Source organism: Trichoplusia ni, chromosome 3 (assembly GCF_003590095.1).
Source record: "Trichoplusia ni isolate ovarian cell line Hi5 chromosome 3, tn1, whole genome shotgun sequence".
Lineage (NCBI taxonomy): Eukaryota > Metazoa > Arthropoda > Insecta > Lepidoptera > Noctuidae > Trichoplusia > Trichoplusia ni.
In genome coordinates this window covers 20,345,105-20,367,051 of record NC_039480.1, presented here as the reverse complement: position 1 = coordinate 20,367,051, position 21,947 = coordinate 20,345,105, and the positions used below count along the sequence as shown (strand labels likewise).

Here is a 21,947-nt window from a genome sequence, read left to right as displayed (position 1 = left end):
GTGCATATTAAACAGTAATGTTATATTACTTTGCTAAAACGTTAAAGAAAAGTTCGTAAGGAAACCCTTCACGGACCAAAAATTTTGCCGACCTTTGCGGAAGTGAAATAGATGAACAAAATACGAGTTAACATTACAGATAAATGCTGTACTCGCTATGAGCATTTTGCCAAACATACGAACGTTACATTTTCAGGAAATGCTCTAGTGTCACCTCTATGAGAAGACAAAAACTCAAGGGTTAAGACTTTCTATTCTCCTTTGAACTAATAAAACCTTTCCTAATTATTTATTTTGTTTTCAGACTGCTCTGGCTTGTCCTAACACTGAGTGCGTTCGGTGGAGCTGTGTACTGCGCGCTCAGTCAATACACTCGGTTCGTATACTTCGAAATATATTGTTCATAACCATGCTTATGTACCTATTCATGGCTGTGATAAATTGATATCATAGATCTGAGCATAGTATCACAACTCTCATACTTCAAATGTAAAAATACGCTGCTCCCTGTACCCACATAACGCAGTAGACGGCCTAAACGATATTTGATTAAATCTATCATCATCATCATCATCCACCCACTGCTGGGCATAGGCCTCCCCTTTGTCGTGCCAATTTCTACGGTCCTGTGCTAGCCTCATCCAGACTCGACCCGAGACCTTTATAATGTCATTGACCCATCTTGCTGCCGGACGACCGACGCTTCTTTTGCCTTGTCTTGGCCACCATTCTGTCACCACCTTAGTCGACCTGCCATCACTTTGTCTGGATTAAATCTACAATAAAACAAATTTAATCTTTCGTGTTGCATAATTATACTTACACTAGCTGTTGCCCGCGACTTCGTCCACGTGGTTAGAAGATCGCACGCAACGGAAGCCCTCAAAGATGAATAATTTCCCCCGTTTTTTCCATTGTATCTTCGCTCCTATTAGTCGCAGCGTGATGGTGTAAAGCCTAAAAACTTCCTGAATTTTTCAATTTCAACCAGTAGTTCTTGAGATTAGCGCGTTCAAACAAACAAACAAACTCTTCAGCTTTATATATTAGTGTGTAAAGTAAGTATAGATATAGATATATAGATAAAAGAATCATAAGCTGATCAAGGTAAAATCTGCTTGGTCCGTCAGACAGATTCCCAAAAAATGTGGAATATTTTTATCACATATTTTTATCAAGATGATGTTTTGGGACTACTGGTAGTGTGGGCTAGTAAAAAGCATACTAGTACTTAAGTGACGTCACACTAGTTTTAAAAATCCCTGCGTCCTATTCAGTTTATGTTTATGAGATGAGAAAAAAACGTATCCAAAATTTTCCGAAATCTCTCTGACATGATGGACTAAGCAGTTTTTTTTGTCAAATACCCTGTTACATAACTATGTTCTTTCCCAAGGTATAATTCGGAGCCGGTGGTGGTGTCGATGCAGAGGGACTACAGGAGCTGGTGGACCACCTTCCCGGCGGTGACGGCCTGCTTCCTCGAACGAGTGCAGCCGGATAAGGCCAAAGACGTTATCCAGACGTGAGTGAAGAATGTTATGTTACTTGGCGACATTTTAGTGTTAAGAAACGCAAAATATATGCATAGACATAGTCAAGCGGAAAGGCTAAGATGATAATTGTATATAATTACTTCGATCACAGGTTTAGCAACGCTTGACGTGGTTAGTCCGTAGATGGGTGACCATCTTTTGTTTTGGAAGGCGCGTTAAATTGTGGGTCCCGGCTGTTATTCTGAATATATCTTTGACAGTCGTTACAGGAAGTCAAAAGCTTGAAAGTCTAACAACCAGTCTAACGTGTTACCCAGGTAACTGAATTGAGGAGGTCAGATAGGCAGTTGCTCCTTGTAAAACTCTGGTACTTAGCTGAATACGGTTAGACTGGAAGCCGACCCCAACATAGTTGCGAAAGGGCTAGGCCGATGATGAGTTTTTAAATATCGACTAAGTTGAATTTAAATACTTTTAATATCAACACCTGTGTGTCTTCCCACCTCTGGGATTGAATCAAAGACCTGAACTAGATTCCTGATCTAATTAATCACCACTGGCCAGCCTTTTACCGCTTCCTAAATACTCTAGGTATAGAGAAAAACGACGCAACAAAATACGCAAATCAAACTACTTATTAATTTCCATGGTATATTAAAAGAGTAACTTATGGAGTTCCTTGCCGGTTCTTCTCCATATAATGACGTGTTATAACGTCTTAAAAGTGCCTGGAAAAGGGCCCATTTGAAATGAACGCTTTCGATTTTGATTTCGACCTCTTTTCTCCAGAATATGGAACGTGACAGAGGAATCAGATGGCGAGAAATACCAATACTACTACGAGTTCGTGGAACTGATAGCTGACGTGTCATTCCGGGATAACCTCCAGAACTTCTGGAAGTACCAGTCCGATGACACTGTGAAGGGTATCGACCTCCTCCAGCTGGCCATGTCTGTGCATCCTGAGCCCACGCTTGAGGTTCTACTGTCTAAGAACGACTATGCGGTGAGTTGGCTAAAGTCTGCCTTCGAGAACGATGCTGCGTTTGATTAAAAAGTCTAAAAAGTCTAACGATAACGGATAAACCATCAGCTCTCTTACAAAATAAATCAAGCTACTGATTTTTCCTACGCCTTTGCTATTCCCTTGCTAGTCTTCAACGATTCCACCGGATTGGCAAGATTTAACAAACTAACCAGAGAAAAATAATGATATACCCTCATTTGAACCAAAAACTAACACTTGTCAAAACTGCAATATCTTCAAAACTGTACGACAATTAATCTGAGTAATTTAAATCACACACACAGATAAACAGCTAAGCGCTTTCGTTAATTGTTCAGGTCCACTGGTACCAAGTGATGACAGAGGTGGGCATCTGTCAGACATTCAACTCTGCGTACGCGCAGTTTCAAGACGTCCTGCAGGACAGCTGGCGGCCACAGGAGCTGCTGCAGTGCCATTATCACAGCGGCCAGTGCTTTGTCAGAATAGACTCTAAGAATAAGGCAGTCAGGGTGAGAATCGCTTAACATGATGCTTTAATTTTTGCAATTTTGTTTCTTGGTTAACGAATCCAAGTTATCGTTAATACCTAACAATTTTGGATTAAACTCCTCTTCAATCATGTGTTTGGTTCGTTGAGTTTGATATGAACCATTTATTAAAGTGCTTCAATGAAGTTTTGATATAAAGTGTCATGAGGAGCATTAGAAATGTGTGTGTCAGAACAAACAAACAGATTTCGTCGTTAACAGAGAGAGAGTGCTGTTAAAGAGATCGCTCGAATCTGAAACATGTTTTGTATCAAATGAGCAAAAAGAGAAAACACCAAACAGGCTTCAACGCATGTATTTTAACAGCTTTCAAACCAACATTTACTACGATCAGGCTAAAATCCACTTGGTTGAGTTATACATGTATTTGGCCGTCTTTGAGACCTTTTTCTGACGGGGTGAAATGCTAATTAATGACTTCAATCCACGCCGAGGGCATGGCGTAGGGATATGTCGGACTCACACCTACTAAAGCACTCCGGACTCTTTGCAACTGTCTGAGCCTGAGCCACGGGATCGTCTTTGAACCTTACCATGTAATACCTAACCTCGTTTCACAGTACTTCATACATTCCCCGTACGAGATACCGACGGCGATATCCAATCCGACCGGGGAAGTTGCTCCTGATGTTGAGCTCATCGTGGATTTCAAGGTAAGACTTTAGGTAATCCCTACTAATATTATAAATGCGAAAGTAACTTTGTCTGTCTGCTACGCTTTCACGTCTAAACCACTGAACTGATTTTAATGAAACTTGGTGCAGAGATAGAGTTGACCTTGAGAAAGAACAAAGGATAGTTTTTATCCCGGACTTCTGATGAGTTCTCTTGGAAACGCGATATAACCGACCTCGACGTGGGCGAAGCCGCGGGCGAAAACCTAGTATAATAAAAGTAAAAATTTAATTATAAAAATCCAACCGGAACGACAAACAAACAAGAAAAGTTAGTATATAAAAACGTGGTATAATCTTTAAATACTGTTGCGCTATTTTGATTTCCTTCTATCAAATCTCTCTATCACTCTAAGGTTTCCTGTAAGAGAACCCAATTCTGGGTGAAGCTCGCCTTTGTACATGAACTTTCCAAGAACATATTGTCCAAGTGTGTATTTATGTGCAAAAATATAAGAAAAACTTTTGCAGATACTCTGTTTTTCTTTATCATTCGAACACATCCAATTTTGATCCTTGACTTCAGAAGCATAGTCGCTAAAGCGGTATGCACGTATAGCCAGGCGTCGCAGGTTCGAGTCCTGTCCGCGGTTTGGATGTTTTCATTTTGTTATTTCAAATATTATCCGATTCACAGCGCTTTCTTCAGAAACTCTAGTATATTCAGTGTTTTTTTTTCACTGCCGACCAAACTCCACATTTTTTTATCTGTATAAGGTATAGCTGAGAACAAAGTATTATTTTGATCAAAATTGTCTGCACGATACTTAAGGTAGAAAACAAAATGTATTGCTAATTTTACTTATACATTTATTTTCTCCTTTTTTCTTTTCTTGCCACTTCTAATTCCGGATATTTTTGGGTAATTATACTTTATCTTAGGCAGTGGAGATCCAGGCGTCTGCGAGCGTCAAGCACCTCCGTACTGAGCAAAGGCGCTGCAAATACCCTGACGAGTGGATTAGCGACAGTATACGGGTAACGATATCGTTAAAATTCCTTTCCCTCAATTTTGGGGTGTATTGCTTTTCGGGGTGAATCAATAATAGCTTCACACCACGTCGAGGGCACGGCGTGGGATATGTCTGACTTCCACCGAACAGGCCTCTTCTGCTACTAAAACCAGAATCACGAGATCGCTCGTTATTCTGGCGATTCGTCTAAATTCCCCTTTTTTTCAACAAATCAATAGATTAAACCTATTTCGGTCCCCTGCTGGACATCTAGGCCTCCACCTTCCGCGATTCTCGATCCTCCGCCTTCCGCATTCAGTCTGAACCAGATACCATATTTAGGGAATCGGCATATCAGGGTGGCCGGCTCGACCTGTGGTCACCGTAAGGTCGGACCTGTGGGTGGCGGGGAGGGCACCCTGTCATTCGATCAGCTAGCAGGCCAAGAAGGAGACGGGTGCGTCGTCTTGCGCATCCGTTCTTATGAGGAGTGAGGGGTGGGCTTTTTACACCTATCCCTTAACAAAGGGTCCAAAGGACTAGAGCCAGCCAGAGTCGCGCAGAGTATGCGCGAGCGATCCCGTGACTCTGGCTAAAGCAGTAGAAGGGGCCCGGGGTGTTTTTAGTCGGTGGAAGTCCGACATATCGCGCCGTGCCCTCGACCTGGGTTGAAGTCATTAGCATTTCACCCCGGAAAAAAATGGTGTAGGGCTACTTTATTAAATCTCTTTAACATATCCAAAGATACCTTCAACTGCATTTTTTCCAGGCTTATAGCTTCTCGCTGTGTCAGATGCACTGCAGAAGTCGGATGGCCGTCATGTTCTGTGGTTGTAGACCATACTTCCATATAAAAGGAGGTGAGGATATTATATTATGGGTTTTAAAAGACTAAACTTATTGTGTAAAGAGCCAACTGCTTATTTTTGTACTTTGATGTGAATAATTATTAGGCGGTCCTCTGAAGTCACACTGGACTATCTCGCTATTTGTCAATAACGGAAGAAGACGTTCTCCACAAACGCTGGTTTTGTAATAATGATATTTTTTATTTGACATACATGAATGACGAAAATCGCCTTATTAGTCCTGATAGAAGTTAAGTCTTTGAAACAGAGGATTTTCTTTTAACAATTGCCAGTCATTTATTATCTAATGGCATCAATAACCTTTGCGAAATATGCTTCATAAACCCAACAGCATTTGTTGGGTCTATGAAGTAGAAGCAGTGCTTATTTTGTAAAAAAAAAACAAGTTCTATTCAATACATATAAAAGTCCAGAGAATTCAAAAGGAGGTTGGAGAATGGCATTTTCACTGCAGTTTAAAAAGGAGGTTTCAAACAATCTTATTCTTAAACAGGCAACCAACAAAGTCAGAAAATGCGATCATAATTAAACGTCACCAAAAGAACTGTCAAGAAATTTTTCATCACACATTATCTACAATAGTTAAAAACATTTTCATTGCGTAATAATTAAATAATACCGATTTAATTTAAATTTATCCTTTGGCCATTTTGTTTTCGGTGTGATTCAAGATGGCGACGTGTGCGATGCGCACGGCATGGCATGCATCGGGCGGAACGTTGAAATCCTCGTCAATATACCCAAAAACCTTGCTAAATGCACTTGTCTGCCCCAATGCGCCGAACTCAATTATTATTCACACACAAAAAAGATCGTTATTCGGTAAGTTTTTTCATATATATAATCTTATAGACAAGTCCGCTTAGACCTCCTCAGATTTCAAGCTGACTGAAGAGACATTGGCAGAACGACTAGAATCCTGTTAACAGAAGTGTCTTAGACAAAGTTATATAAGAGGGTGGAAAAGGGATCTTCCTGCAGTAGAACAGATCAGTAGTTTCGAAAGTACGGTTCTGAACTAGTCTGGTGATTAGAAGTTTGAACGTGCTAAGCTTTGAGAACTTTTCAAGTAACAATGATTGTTCAGTTGTATCGAACCTAATCCAAAGTAACCGCGAGGAATACGATTTAAAGTTAAAGTATGTTTTAACACTAAAAATTCATAAGTCATAACTTAAAAAAAGTTAAACTTTAAAAAAACCTGTATCCCGCAGGCCCGCTAGCTAGAAAATAAATAAATGATCCACGGGGATATAAAATTTATATAAAAAACTATAATGTATGTTAATCCTGTTTATAAACTATCCGTTTACCAATTATCGTCTAAATCCGTTAACTGATTTTTGGGTGAAACAGGAACAAACATACATAACACAAATTTTCGCGTTTAGTATAAGCCAGAATCAGTTTTATTTAAATAAATTACGATTTACTTTTAAACCAACATGAATGGGACCTCGGAGGACGATGAAGATCGCGTCTCAACGACTAGGATTAACATGATGCCGCCAAAGATACGGCTCAATCGTGACATCATATTCACACTAGAGGACCTCTTTGGTGGGTTTGGACACTAGTATAGTTATCGGCAATAAACTTTGGGATAATAAGTATTTTTAGGCCAAGTTTGCTATCGAAATGGAATAACTATTACCGCGTTTATACCAATACTACACGAGAGTGAGACGGCGACAGTGAGCGAAATTTTTCTAAAGTCATTTCACTACTCGTAGACAGTTCACTACCCGTAGTCATTACACTACTCTATGCCATTACACTACTCGTAGTCATTACACTACGCGTAGTCTGAAAATATCGTGTCTCATTTATCTGGGGTTCATAGTAAGCTTTCTCACAATAAAATTGTAATATACGCTTGATTACAATGTAGCATTGGTGAAGTGTGGAAATAATTAAAGAATAAGCCGAACCCGATTTTCTGAGATTAAAAAATTGAATTGGATGAGTCGATTGCCGATAGCTATATAAGATTAATATTCTGTGTGTATTTTTTTTGTTTTTGCATTAAATATGAAGGTAAGTTGCTTTTTTGCTTTCACTTGATGCAAATATTTATCAATTAGTACGTACGATGTAACATTTTGCGACAGTTATTCCCAATTCATGGTTTCTATTTTTTTTAATACTTGACGGAATAGTGTTGAGGAAAAAGTAAAATGCTTTTTAGACCATCAGATGAAAACATAATATGTTTTTATTATATATTGTATAATTAGAAACGTCTATAATTTATACACAGCAGTGACGTCATGCTTAGGTTGTATTCACTGTAATTTCATCCAATAATGTTTCGCTGTAAAAAATATACGAACCTATCCAATATTATACATAGCACATAACAAAATGTCTTCATCCCTATTTTTTTAATAAATACTCCTTTGACAAACTTGAAATGCAAGGCGGTCATGGCCAATGTGATTCACGTACAATATTTTACAGTTTATTCGTGTAAATAAATTGTCACAAAATTAGAATACTTGCGATCACAGGCACTCTTAATTATTAATTCTGAATTAATTAACTCCATATTTTCATTAATGGTGATCCCTAATTCCAGTTTGTTTTTTTTAACTTCTTATTTTGTGTCCACTGCTATATTTACTTGCGTAGCGACATATTTGCTTATGCAATTCATTTTAATTTTAGCTAGTGTGATTTTTGCTTTCCACTGAAATTCGAAAAAAATATAAGTATTGTTTTATGTGTTGAGAAATTGTTTTTTTTTTTATATTGTCCTGGATTTTTAATGATATTCTGTGTCTTCAGAAAACTTTCCAACAGACCTAGGTACATATTGTATTTCGATTGCATATTGATCCGGCCACCAAATACATAATGTTTAAAGGTTTATGTTTTATTGCTAAAGAGCTTATCAAAAGATTAACTCTAAAACAAAATGACATAATTGTCTTTTACTTTTCAAAAATTGTTATGGCCATTGGAACGAGGCAACTTGGTTTATATTCAATGTAATTTTTGGTCATATCAAAATTCGGATTAGCTTATTCCATTACTACCAAAATATTCAAGATTTTAAGTAAATTCTGAAAATAATTCTCACGGTCTATAATCGGAGTCAAATTGTAGAAATTTTCTTTTATTTTTGGCGCCAATAATAGCCGAGCTTTTTTCATTTTCCCAGCTTCTCTAGGTGGTACCACGGCCCTCTTCGTAGGGGCCAGTGTCCTGACTGTCGTTGAGACGATTCTGTTCATCATCCGGAATATCTTCAGGGTGGCTACCAGGAGGGATCGAGTTAGAAGGGTTGCTTTTAAGCCATAACGAGACCTTTCGTTCAGAATAGAAGTGTTACTAGCTTTAAATATGAGAAGGAACCGTTCAAATGATGTATAGGTTAATATCGGTTCTATTAGGTCAAAATTTAGAACACATATTTCTAAAAATAAAATTGGTTAATGTTAGTAGAACAATGATAAATAAAGTATAACTTGTACGGTGTTTATTTTTATTTAAATGTGGAAAAGCATTTAAAGTAAATAAGTTTTAGTGAACCAAGAACTATTTGAAAAATAAAATGTGAATAAATGAAGTTTTATTTTTATTTTTTAAATAACCTTGCCTTTTTCATTATTTTTATGTGTTGGTACAAACATAGCAATACTGAAAATAAATAACGCTTTCTTTAAAAGTTGCACACACGTAACGAAACGTAACTGCAAAAAAATTAGTTAGTTATCTAATTTTCGAATAACGCGTGGCATTGCATTGAAGACGACCATGAGAAAAAAGATATTTTGTGAGTATCAAATTGATGCAACCAAACGCATTATCAATTAATTGCATCTAAACAATAACGAAACGCAGCATGCTGTCATAATGCCCCTCCCACTTTACAAATGTATTTATTTTCGAAAACTCTAACCTAGTTTAAGCTAAAATTATAACAACGAACGATCGATAATCATGTTTATATCAGTGCTAAAGTTATTACTAAATAGTTCTTATTATATATTCTCTTTAATTTATTATTTGTTTACGTTTTGTCACGCAGTTTTACCATTCGGTTTGGATGTTGGTTTGCTGGGCTTATCAGCTTATTATTTGACGAGACTGAGGAAACCAGAGCCAGAGAATGTTATCAACATATTTGGGCCAGAGCCCTGGAGTAAAGAGAGCCAGACGTGCCCTGATAAAGTGGTGCGATGCATCGCGCATAGGGGTGCAGGTTTGGACGCACCCGAAAACACTTTGGAGGCATTTAAATATGTAAGTACATGATACTGGCTGATACCACAGTAAAAATAATAAAAAAATATATGTTCTGTCTATCAAAGAGGTTGTATACCTATTTTTTTAAGATACTATTTAAAAAAAAAATAGAATGGAAAATATTGATTATTCTCGAGAAGTATTGTTTTTATTGCGTATGTAGTTGTATTGCGATTGGAATTCATTGAATTATATTTACCACAACAGTTTATCCTTACATTTAGAGTAAATAATGGTAGTAGTTGAGTTAGATCTATAAATAAATTTCATATAACATTAATATTGCCTTGAGTTCAAATATAAAATGTTAATTATGTTCTGCTTTAATAGATTTAATAAGCCATTAAGTACCTACTCTTTCTTGTTCTCAGTCATTTACCTTGTATTATCACATGCATTAGTAATTTCCCTAATGAACTCTATCTCACTTCTATCTCGTCTCGTTGGCCTTACTGTGGACATAACATTTGATTTTAATAACAGAGCAAAATCTAAGCTCTATAAAAATATTAATAGACTTCTTTTCTTTAATATTATCAGTACTGATAATTTTGTAACAGATGAATATAAGATTGTCCAATCTCCACTTTATACAATAAATAATTCTACATGTAATAAATTAACTAATAATAAACAAATTAATAATTCACATAAATACTTAGACATTCGTTTGGTCCTAGCTACCGCATTAGGTTAAGTAACCTGTAATGGTAGATTAGTGTGATAATTAAATAAATAAATAAATTAAAAATTATACAATTCAACACTATCTTTCATACTCTGATTGCACTTTTTATTTTGTCAAGTTTAAATCTTTTCTTTGTCTCCTGATTCCAATCGACATAAGTGGACTTTTTTCCTTTACTTTTCCTTCTAACTATTTCTGATTGATTTTGTTGTGGGTTTAAGTGTATCGGAGTTTTGTCAATTTCATTAGAGATCCATTTTAACTGGAGTTGCAATGGCATAGCATGGGCACGTATGTATACACGGTGATTTTTTAGTCGTCTTAAAAAAGCAGCCCAGTTCATGTATCCGACATAAAATACCCCTAGGCGCGATTATTTTTTTTTTATCATCAACTAAGATAATAGGTACGAAGAAAAATTGAACAAGAGAAATCTGAAATATACTCTTAAAAATGATAAAAACGCCGCCGCCCGCACCCCTCACCATTGTTACAAGGCTCGGACCGCGCTCGCAACAGAGCTGTGTTTCTAAAAAACCACGAATTGCATCATAATATTGAATAAAAATTGCATTTTAAATTTATTCAAATCTCATAAATACCTTTTTTTTATCATGAACGTGTTCTAGTCATTGGATACATGAACTGGGCCGCTTTTGTAAGACGACTAAAAAATCACGGTGTATATATAATATGTAACAGGCTCATCCCAAATCCTTATCCACAAACTACACCATTAATTACTACCTCTGTAGTAGTACACTAGACTAGATCGTCAATCTACCATTTTCTTGTCAATAATGGGAAGAAGCCTTAACTGTACCAATAGCCCAGTGGTTGAGGTCACCACGCCAAACCCACTGAGCGCGACGTGTCGCGTTTTCGATCCTCATAGGACAAGCATTTGTGTGATCCACAAAATATGCTTGTCTTGAGCCTGGATGTAGGTGTACATGTGTTTGAGAAACAAGGATTAAATTCGTTAATGCGAGATGCTACAACTAGCTATTTCTTCCTTTGTCTCCCGCTTGCTATGGAGGGAAGTGGAACATTTTTCTCTTACTCCTCCTTTTTACAATTTCTGAATAATTTCTTTGCGGCTTCCAAGGCAATTTTTTTTTAAACGACTCCCACAGTTAGGAATTTAGTCCTTGTGTCGCGGGGGTTTACAAACATACAACTCACATGCTCAAAGACACCCATTTAAATGATTCAATTAATTTCTTTCTTTCTTTTATTCAATTAATTGTTTTTTTTCCCTTCGAGACACCGAACTTAAGTGTTTCGGTTTTCGTTGGTGTCATTGTAGATCCTGGCTTACAGGAGTTGCAATGACTGGCATGTTTGCAGAGGCGGGCTAAGTCCCAAAGAAAATGCGGGCGTTGTCTCTATAAAGAAAAATGTTCTTGCAGTGTGTGGAACGCGACTGCCACATAGTCGAACTGGACGTGCGGACCACGAAGGACGGCAAGCTGCTGCTGCTGCACGACCAGGGTCTGGAGCGGCTGACGGGGAAGGACATCACCAACGTACACAACATGGAATGGGACAAGCTTAAGGACATTGATGTGGGGGCTACGCATCCTAACAGGTAAGGGATAAAAGTATTTTTTGTAGATTCAGGAGTTTTTTAATAATACGTTCGAAAATTGTCATTTAAATCAGGTTGTACATCGCAATTTCTTTGCGATTTATTGGATCAATCTTTTTCAATGTTTTCTATTTCCAGTGTCACCATTAAAACCCGTCCCTTACTGGAACTTCTCCAGTTTCACGTAACACCTACAGTCTGTGATGATGGGTGGAATTGAGGTTAAAACGTGTCCTCGTCTTATCCTTCGTCTTTAGCAAACCTCCTTTATTGCCCCAACCTACACCAAGCTTCTTCACTGCGAACCTTCACCAACTTATTTTCAACCGACTTAAGACACGACGAGTTTCTCAATTCATGTCTTTTTTTTTATTTCCGATCTCAAGCTTAGGCCTGGATGAACGAAATGAGAATCAAATACAACGGATGATTCTTTTTTCCTTTAACGTGGAGTAACAATTATTTACGATTTTAACACTTACCGCGCGGGCTGGTTCCATGAGGCCCAGGACAGGGAATCGTGGAAAGCCCAAATCTTTCCACAGCAGTGGGAGGCCCTTGCACAGCAGTGGGACACAGTGGGCTAGACAAAAAAGGCCTCAGTAGTTTTATTTCAAACCCTCAGCGGTCTCGCCGGGCGCTGCTGCTGGAGCCGCGGAAGCCCTAAAACGGCGGAAATATAATAACCTTGTTGGTAATTATATTTTTGAGCCGTTTGGGGTCGAAACGTTCGGGACATGGGGAACAGGTGCACGAGTTCTTTATAAAGAACTCGCAAAGCGTTTGGTCGACTCTACACGTGATCAGAAGGCTGGTCTATATTTTGCCCAAAGAATTAGCATTGCCATACAACGTGGCAATGCAGCCAGCCTTCTGGGCAAGTTTCCCGACTTTGGCAGGGATGAGGATATCTTTTTTGACGCTTTGTAAATAATGCATATTTTTCTTTTTATATTATATAGCTTTCAAAATGTAAATATTAGTTTAGTTTAGTTCCTAGATACTACTAATTTTAGATGATTAAGAAGGTTAAATGAAAATACTTTTTCAGAAAGCAGTTTAAAGATGTTAAACTGTGTCTTCTGGACGATGCCCTGGACTACCTGATGGCCCACAAGGTCAGGGTCATCATCGATGTCAAGGGAGACAACAGAATGGTATGTTGTAACTGTATTGTTAAAGAAGAAATACGTTTCCAATATTTTTGGAAATCTCTCTTACGGTCTAAACGATTTTTTTTAAGCGACTTACAAGCGCGATACAAGAATTCAATTAGTCAATCAGGAAATAATCTCAAAAAAATTGGTGGCGAAATTAATTCATACTACTTAATTAATTTAATTTACACTTAGTAGGTGAATGACTTACGTGTGTAACCAATTATGTTTTTTTTTCTTTCTAAATTTCGAATCAGCTACGTAGTTCTGGTAGTTTGACGGGCCTGTTGGTCTAGTGGTTAGTGGCCCTGACTGCTATACCGGAGGTCGTGGGTTCGATTCCCACCCAAGACAAATGATTGTGTGATGAGCACGATCATTTGTTCTGTGTCTGGGTGTAATTTATCTATATTATGTATGTATTTAGAAATATATAAGTATGTTTATCAGTAAGTTGTCTAGTACTCATAATACAAGCTCTGCTTAGTTTGAGTCTAGATGGCGTTGTGTGTATGTTGTAAATAAAAGGTTATTCCTAAAACGGACAATGTGTAAATGCTATTGTTTTTATGCTTACAGGTTGTAAATGGTATCCTGAAGACGTTTGCTGCGCGGCCCACGCTTTATCAATACGCAGCCGTCACTTGTTTCAATCCATTTATACTTTATCAGGTATGTTTCTACAGTAACTGTACGGTTTCTGTATGATACGAAAAAAATATTCATTATAAAAATCATCATGGTAGTCCACTATGTCGGGGTCGGCTTCCATTCAGCCTAGTACCAGTGTTTCACAAGGAGCGACTGTCTATCTGACCTCCTCAACCCAGTTACCTGGGCAACTCGACACCCCTTGGTTAGACTGGTAGTCAGACTTTTCAATCTCGACCGCTATTATCGCCAACAAACTGTTATACAGTGTGGCGATTTTTTTACTATTGTTTGTTTGTTTTTTATTTGAATGCATAAATTATAACGGTGAGGGCCGCACAGCCTACCTGTGCGGCCTTCACCGTTACAGTGGCGCCCAACGTGGGGCAATTAGTAAATTAGCAGACAATTAGTAAGTCGGCCGTAGACGCAACGTTACTTCGTCCGCGTGGTTAGAAGATATAAGTAGGGAATTTTTGAACTGAAGCCCTCGAAGATGAATATTTTTTCCTGTTTTTTCCACATTTTTCACTGTATCTTCACTTCTATTAGTCGCAGCGCGATGGTCTATAGCCTAATGCCTTCCTCGATGAATGGTCATATCATCATCATCATCATCTCAGCCTATCGCCGTCCACTGCTGGTCTATTCAACACAAAAAAAAAATTCAATTTGAACCAGTAGTTCCTGAGATTAGCGCGTTCAAACAAACAAACTTTTCAGCTTTATATATTAGTATAGATAATATTGCATTTTGTCCACAGATACGTAAGAACGATCCTCAGATCGTGGGTGCGCTCAGCTATATGCCATACGGGTTTAGCTCACAGGATTATAACGCAGAACAGGGACCGAATAACCCAAGGTGAGTCTAAACATCATTCTATTCCATTCTATTCTAATATTCCCTACACCAAACCCATTGAAAGTGACGTGTCGCCTTTTCGATCCCCGCGTAGGACAAGCATTTGTGTGATCCACGAATGCTTGTTCTGAGTCCGGATGTCTTGTGAGTGGAATATGTGTGATCATATTGGAAGTAACCCACTTCCAGGTCCCTTTTTTAAGGCGTGTGTGGGGACAGTTTTAATATGCAGAGGCCTTTTTGGGAACTTTAATCTTAAATGTGATGGTGAATTTCGCTATTGTAATGTAGGATCCTCCGTAAAAGACAGTCAAAACTGCCTTTTTACCATAATACAGTTCCTCATAGATTACTTTTATCAATATATATTTATGGGAACAGGGTTCATGTTACTATTGGTTAGGGTTCTAAAGTGAGGAATCCTTACTATTATTATCATCAAGTCCTTCAAACGCCCAATGAAAGCTTCTGCTGAATCTACTATGACTATGACTACTAGGACTATATGATCTAATATTATTTACATTTCATCGCCAACTGATCTATGCTCAAACCTTCCCTATACGCGAAGAGGCCTGTGCCTAGCGTTGTGACTTATACAGCTGACATTATAATATCCATCCACTCTGTACGTGCCCCCCGCGCAGGTTCGCGGACAACCTGGCCCTGCACGGGCTGCTGCGCGCGGCGGACGTGACGTACGGCCTGCTGTGGCGCTGGTGCGCGCGCTGGTGTGCCGTCAGCGCCGTGTTGCTGCACAAGGACATCGTCAGCCCGTCAGTATACGTGTGTGTGTGTGTGTGTGCGTGTGTGTGTGTGTGTGGGTGTGTGCGTGTATGTGTGTGGGTGTGTGTGTGTGGGTGTGTGTGTGAGTGGTCGAGTGGCGTACGCACCGGTTTCAAGGTGTCGCAAGTATTGTTCAGATATTTTTGTTTTGTAGTTTGTATAGAAATTATTGACAAGCATCTGCTCAGATATTAACGAGATAATAAATGTTCAGATATTAATGGTAACTTGTAGCGAATAGAACTTATTGACATTTGAAATTGTTCAGAAGTATTTGGTCACCTTGTCTGCTACGATATATCTGATGGCGACTGTACTACGTAACACATAAGCTGTCATCGAGCAACTCACGCCATAACTGCGCGTACAAGTGATAAGGACAGGGATATTAATCCCTCGCTATCGCAATGTAACTCAGTAACGGTCCGCTTGTTTACGGTTTTTATCTCGTCTGGTTGGCCTTACTTGTAGTATTATATCTTTTGTTTTTGACCGTCGTGTCCCTCCAGGAGCGAGGTCCAGTACTGGCGCTGGTTGGGCGTGCGCTGCGCGGGCTGGTGCGTCAACCGGCCGCTGGAGAAGCTCTACTGGCGCGGCGTGCTCAAGGCGCCCTACCTCGCCAACACGCTGCTCGGGGAGCCCGACGTGAGTATACCATACACACACTCACACACACTCTCTCACAAACATACACTCACAGACAGTTAAACACGCTCCGATATACAGACATTGTGTTAACACACATACACTCACAGACAGTTTAACATGCTCCGTTATTGAAACTTACTCGCACTGATATAGTTGATGATAGACACATACACACACTGACAAACACATATACACACACACATACTTACAGACAGGTTAACACGCGCCTCACCCCCTGTAACATAAACACTTGACGCCGACACATACACACAATCTGAAACAACTTTCTACGCATTGACACACGTACACACACTCGCTCGCACATACTTATGCACTGACACAGAGATTTACGTCTTACGCATTGACACTTATAATGACGCGCTGACAGTGACACACTTACGCACTGCCACAGAAGCATACTCACGCATAGACACTGACAAAGGTACAAATAGTGATTCTCAATTCAGTCCTGACATGCTAGTACGGAACCCAACCAACATCGAGTTGAAATGAATCGAATCGAACAATCGTTATCCGTCGAGTAACCGTAGTTCCAACTTGTGCCGCTGCATGAATTGGCGCTAGCGTCGGGCTGTCGACTTCAAATCGATTTCTGTCGGGACTAACCCTGCAGTATCGAATTGTGAATGAGTATTATAAATAAATTACAGATGGAGAAAAAGTATGAAGAGAACAGTTACAGCAATTTGGATCGCGCCGGTACTATCGTAGACCACCTACTAGAGTCCGATCGCAAAATGTCGTCCGGACAGAATTGATTTTTAATATTTATAAACAAAAACGAATAAAAAAAATATGACGCCATTTTTGCGCTGTCAAGCGGTGTGAGTTTCGGGTTATTTTTGTTTTGTTTTTCGTTGCGTTTTGTGATGTTTTTGAGTCTATGAGTCGTTGTTTAAATATACAAAGTTTTAAAGTAGTTGTTCGGTAGTCAAGGAATATATAAAATGAAAGGAGATCTTTCTTTTTCAATCGAATGGTATCGATATTTCCTTATTGACTGGAAGAAATGTCGAAACATACTCATTACCCTCTTTTAAAGTCCAGATAACACATTATTCAAGGTCTGGGCAAACATATGTTGACAGTTTTGCACATTTTCCACTTTTTAGCCTTGATTTCATTTCAAGTTGACTAGCATTTTCTACTTCTTTGTTTTAATTGGAACTCTTTTCATGATACTGTCATATTGTCGGTACTGTAATACAGTAAGGACAGCAAATTCATTTTTGCCGGTGCCAAAAATTTTATCTATATTTTTCCTTATTTTGACAGCTTTTCCAGTACATGACTGCGCTGCTAGCGCCGCTGTCGCCGCCATTAATAAGTTTGTAAAACAATAGTTTTAATACGACTCGACTGACTCAAAATGTCTTATTTTTTTTACTAAATCAAACCCTTGACATCGAAAAAACGGCGTTTATTAAACGATTTGTACAAACGAAACCAAATTATTCGTAGATATAGATTTTTTACGAACTTCTTAGGTTAGAAGTTTGCAATTTAAGTCCGAAATTCGTTACCAGAGGGCGGTATCATGTCAAACAGAATTGTAATTGTGGAAACAAAAAGCATACATGTACGTATGTGTATACACACATGGGCGTATCCAGCCTTGGGCTCAGGTTGGGGCATCAGTCAACTTATCCCCGTATTTTTTCTTCCCATTAATTATACCAGCCTCACTTGGGCAAGTTTCCAAAACTGGGCACAGACCTTCATCTTGAGGATTAATGCGTTGTAAATTTTTCTGGTGTAACTTTCTTACGGGTAATGTGAGGGGTCAAGTGCCCCAGCTCGCCCCAGTGTGGCTACATATAACTGCGTCTCGCTCCCACAACTACAATTCTAGTTCACTTGGTACTAAGCCTTCAGAACCAAAAAGGTCATTAATATATTTAAAAGAAAATTTCATCATATCTGTATTCGGGTAAAAACATTTTCTTCTTCTTAGATCAACGAATCTTCGCGCCACTGTAACGTAGAGTCGCCTCGCAAAATGAAAGAGTCTGAATAAGTGGAGATGAGAGGCAGCGGTGAGGCTTCCGCCTCTTATGGAGTCGCCTGCCCCGAGTGCAGCGGACTTGACAATTTATATACCTTACGACCTGTTTTACCGACCGCGACGTCACAACTTTCGCACAGCGCCATCTAGTATCAAATTTAGTGAAGCTTGTATTATGAGTACTAGACAACTGATATACACACTTATATATTATTATGAGTACTAGACAACCGATAAACACACTTATTTGAACCCCAGGTTTTTTGACAATGTTTTGGTTCACAATTTTGTCAGTGGTGTCTCGAGACTTTTAATGAAAGAACTTACCAGTTTTCGTTTAAACCACATCACGTTTCTACCCATTTTTATCATACTTGACCTGGTTTTCACTTTTCAAGTCTTCTAGACTATGTTAAAGTTACTTGTTTCAACTTAAAAAATAATTCTCCTTTTAATTAATATTTAATTTAGCTGTTAGCACAGATACTATAATGCATAGTTCCTCTTTGTCTATCCATTCATATTTACAATCATAGAGGCATGACGTAAGATCCTTCAATCCTGTCTATCTTAGTTTCAATTCAATTTATAGTTACATATTCGGCAAGATTCATAATAATACTTTATTAATTTATCTATTCAAGGTCAAAGAGGTATTATAAACAACAAAAACCGAGTTACCGTCGACGTTTAGCAATAGGTAAAATAAAACATATTAGCGGTAAAATAGGTCGTAATTTTCCAAAATTTCTTATCCATCGTCAGTGAGGCGTCTGTAAGCCTTGCCGCTGCGCTCGAGGCTCCCTTAAGGTCAGTTTGAGGTCATAAGGTCATCAGCTGGGACCAATACATCATACATCGAAGTTAAGACCACGTTCACATCAAACGTATAGTCATATGCCAACTGTGAACGACCATTAAACTGAGAAATTAATTCTTAATTATTAACAATGATATAAACCAAAGATAAAATATAATATTTAATTTATTACGTATGAAATTTGTTTTATAAAAATAATAAATTCGATTTTTTGGATATGGAACCACGCTGATGGCCCGTTATGATTATAAATTATGATATAATCTGTGTAAATATATATTTGTTTTTGTTTTTGTAAATTGATTGCAATATTTATTGATTATTTATTGAGTTGGTGACTATTTTTCTTTGGCCTCTATTATAGTATGCTTCACTTGTGACGTTTTCATTTGTGTGATAACATTGTAATATGTATTCTTGTTTAACATTGTGGTGTGCAATTTTGAATATTAAGATGACATTGCTATATTGACGTTGTAATAAAAAGAACTTGAAAATTATATATGACAATATTGTTAGTCTTTACACCAACGCGACGGTGTTGCTTCGAATCGTGACGAAAAATGTAGCTGTCATTTTGCCAGTCGAGCGTACTATAGTACAGGCCAATTGTACTTTTTTCCGTTGTTATATTGTTTAAAACCTGTTGTTTTTTTTGTGTTCGTTTCTCGAATATCCACATTAATATAGAGATATATTTTATTATTTTTGCAATAAAATATATTCTAACGAACAAATTAAGTGTTAAAATTAAAGGTTTATTTATTTTTATTTTTAGTAAATTATTATTTATTATATGAAGAATGGCATCTTTTTTTAGAGGTGCTATATTTAATATATTTAGATTGTTGGCAGTATTTTAGGTTTGTGATAGTCTTAATTCCATACGAAGTTAATATGAGCTAGATTTCATCCTGAAAAAATATAAAAAGAAGGTAACTTTAATTTTTACAATTTAAAAAATATATTCTATTTGAAAAAAAAATACATTAATTTTAGAACCATTCTCGAAACGAACAATTCATAGATAATGATTTTTTTCTTTGTGGTCTATGAAAAACAGAAGATATTTTGATTTTTATGTGACACTTAGGAATCAGCTACAGAAGAGGCTACAGATGACTGTATTCGTATATAAATAATTTTATTTACAAAATTAAAGCAATAATTAGATAATAAACGAATATTGCACGGAATTTATTTTTCAAGCTTTATTTTATAAGTGCACATGCATACATAATCTAGTTAAGTTTCCACCGCTTTTTTCTATAATTCTCTATGGCCAACACTTGCCTAAGAGACGAATTAGTACATTTTAAATTGTAAGTAAATACAAGCCTTATAATAAACAAAATTTCGTTGTGACATTTATCGTTGCGTCCATAATAAAGTGATAAACATTTAATAAGCATCAGTTTTGCACGAAAAAATATTGTTTTATAAATCTTGCCACACTCTAGCTTTACGTGAAGGCGACGATATTTGAAAATGGAACGCGTCGCGTGAAAAGGGCGCGAATTTCGTTGTTTTGATCTGTGCTCGTATTTTTTTTTTACTTTTTTTAAGTATTGTCTGTGCGAAGTGATTGTTAAATATAGGGAGTACGCTTCATAAAAATAAAACGCAAAATACTGTTTTAATGTAATTTTGAACTTCAATGTAGTGTTGTCTCTTTCTTCGTCTCTTGCCAAACAAGGACGGAGCGCTATGTTGTACGTTCTTTATTAAAAAAAATGAGGAATACTTTTATGCTTATAATGCGGACTTCCTATATTATATCTAGGTAGGTCTTGGATACATAGGTATTGTACACGAATGATGATTTATTCGAGAAAGAGTATTATTTTACCAAAAATATATTTATTTCGTGTTGTTTGCACAAATTCATGTTGTTTTGTGTACTTGTGGCTTTTCGCTTGATGCATTTTTTTACGACCGTAGTCTTATGCCAGTTTTTTTTTCTCTAGTCAAATTTTTATTGTAAAAACTAGCATTTATACCTCAAGGAATCATCGAATGAAACAAACTCTGTGCTCTGGCTAACCGCAAATTACGATTAAAAAGATATAATTAGGTTTTTGTCGTGTATTTCTGATTACGAGTTATTCTGCCCTCAAACCATAACCAAATATTATTTGAAATTAAAATAAAATTAAATGTATTCCAAAATGTATTTTTTACTCCTGGATTTTTGATAGGTTCATATTGATAGGACACAATTTTTTAGATTCTGGATTTCAAATGCTTTAACATTTGTAAGTAGTATTATAAATCAGCGAAAAGCCGCTCTGTAATGTACAAAGTACCCGTAAGTTGGTGTCTGTGTGTATGACTGTACCATTTTTAGCTTGTTTATCTCAATAAATATGAATATTTTATGTAATTTGTATTATTTTACTATCCCAACCATCCTTATTATTTGATAAAGGTTAATACACGCGTCTACTTTTGTATCGGGAATAGCAGACTAGTTTCGGGTCTAACCGACTGTCAACTTGTAATATTCTTGAATTTCAGACAACTGCAGAAGTTTGTAAACACTTCAAGTGCCATTGCAAGAAGTAGGCTAGGTCACCACGTCAATCTCTTCGTGTATACCTTATCGCGGGTTCGCCCCGTGTAAGACAAAAGCATTTTGCGTTCTACAGGTGTATTGTTTGATGAAACATCGCCGTCGCGACATGAAGTTCTTAGTGCGGCTGTAGTAGATGATTTCGAATCGGACAACAGTATCTCGCTTGCGCGAGTTCCAAAGTGCTATTTTAATGTTGTCCATGACTATGTTGTCAATAGAGCTACCTACAGCCGCCACTTGTTTAACGATTGATTCTTAACATTGTGGGAATTTCATTTATTTTTTGGAATTATCTCACTACCTCATCATCATCCTGCAATCCAGAATCTAAGGTATGTCG

The 21,947-nt window shown here is 37.6% G+C and overlaps 2 protein-coding genes across 4 annotated transcripts; both read left to right on the top strand.

The window, feature by feature from the left end:
- The first annotated feature begins 254 nt into the window (after positions 1–254).
- Positions 255–5,658, top strand: LOC113492361. The gene is made up of 7 exons (XM_026869836.1): positions 255–376; positions 1,397–1,525; positions 2,286–2,502; positions 2,841–3,014; positions 3,614–3,706; positions 4,610–4,705; positions 5,450–5,658. The coding sequence occupies exons 2-7, from the start codon at positions 1,425–1,427 to the stop codon at positions 5,573–5,575; spliced, it is 807 nt and encodes a 268-aa protein (XP_026725637.1). The 5' UTR covers positions 255–376; positions 1,397–1,424; the 3' UTR covers positions 5,576–5,658.
- Positions 5,659–6,058: 400 nt separating this feature from the next.
- Positions 6,059–19,777, top strand: LOC113492359 (glycerophosphodiester phosphodiesterase 1). 3 transcript variants are annotated; one of them, XM_026869833.1, is made up of 9 exons: positions 6,059–6,371; positions 9,583–9,797; positions 11,901–12,079; positions 13,131–13,236; positions 13,816–13,908; positions 14,652–14,752; positions 15,400–15,528; positions 16,048–16,183; positions 16,858–19,777. In XM_026869833.1, exons 1-9 carry the CDS (start codon positions 6,221–6,223, stop codon positions 16,963–16,965), a joined length of 1,218 nt encoding a protein of 405 aa, XP_026725634.1. In that variant the 5' UTR covers positions 6,059–6,220; the 3' UTR covers positions 16,966–19,777. The 3 variants fall into 3 exon arrangements, with proteins under 3 accessions (XP_026725634.1, XP_026725635.1, XP_026725636.1); XM_026869834.1 differs by having other exon boundaries at positions 6,060–6,371; positions 18,162–19,777; XM_026869835.1 differs by lacking the exon at positions 6,059–6,371 and adding an exon at positions 9,187–9,327.
- The last annotated feature ends 2,170 nt before the right edge of the window (positions 19,778–21,947 follow it).

Coding starts and splice junctions, on each gene's coding strand:
- LOC113492361 (XM_026869836.1), top strand. CDS start 1,425: ATGCAGAGGGACTACAGGAGCTGGTGGACCACCTTCCCGGCGGTGACG. Junction 2,503..2,840: donor TGTCTAAGAACGACTATGCG/GTGAGTTGGCTA, acceptor TTAATTGTTCAG/GTCCACTGGTACCAAGTGAT. Junction 3,707..4,609: donor AGCTCATCGTGGATTTCAAG/GTAAGACTTTAG, acceptor ACTTTATCTTAG/GCAGTGGAGATCCAGGCGTC.
- LOC113492359 (XM_026869833.1), top strand. CDS start 6,221: ATGGCGACGTGTGCGATGCGCACGGCATGGCATGCATCGGGCGGAACG. Junction 13,237..13,815: donor TCAAGGGAGACAACAGAATG/GTATGTTGTAAC, acceptor TTATGCTTACAG/GTTGTAAATGGTATCCTGAA. Junction 15,529..16,047: donor CACAAGGACATCGTCAGCCC/GTCAGTATACGT, acceptor GTGTCCCTCCAG/GAGCGAGGTCCAGTACTGGC.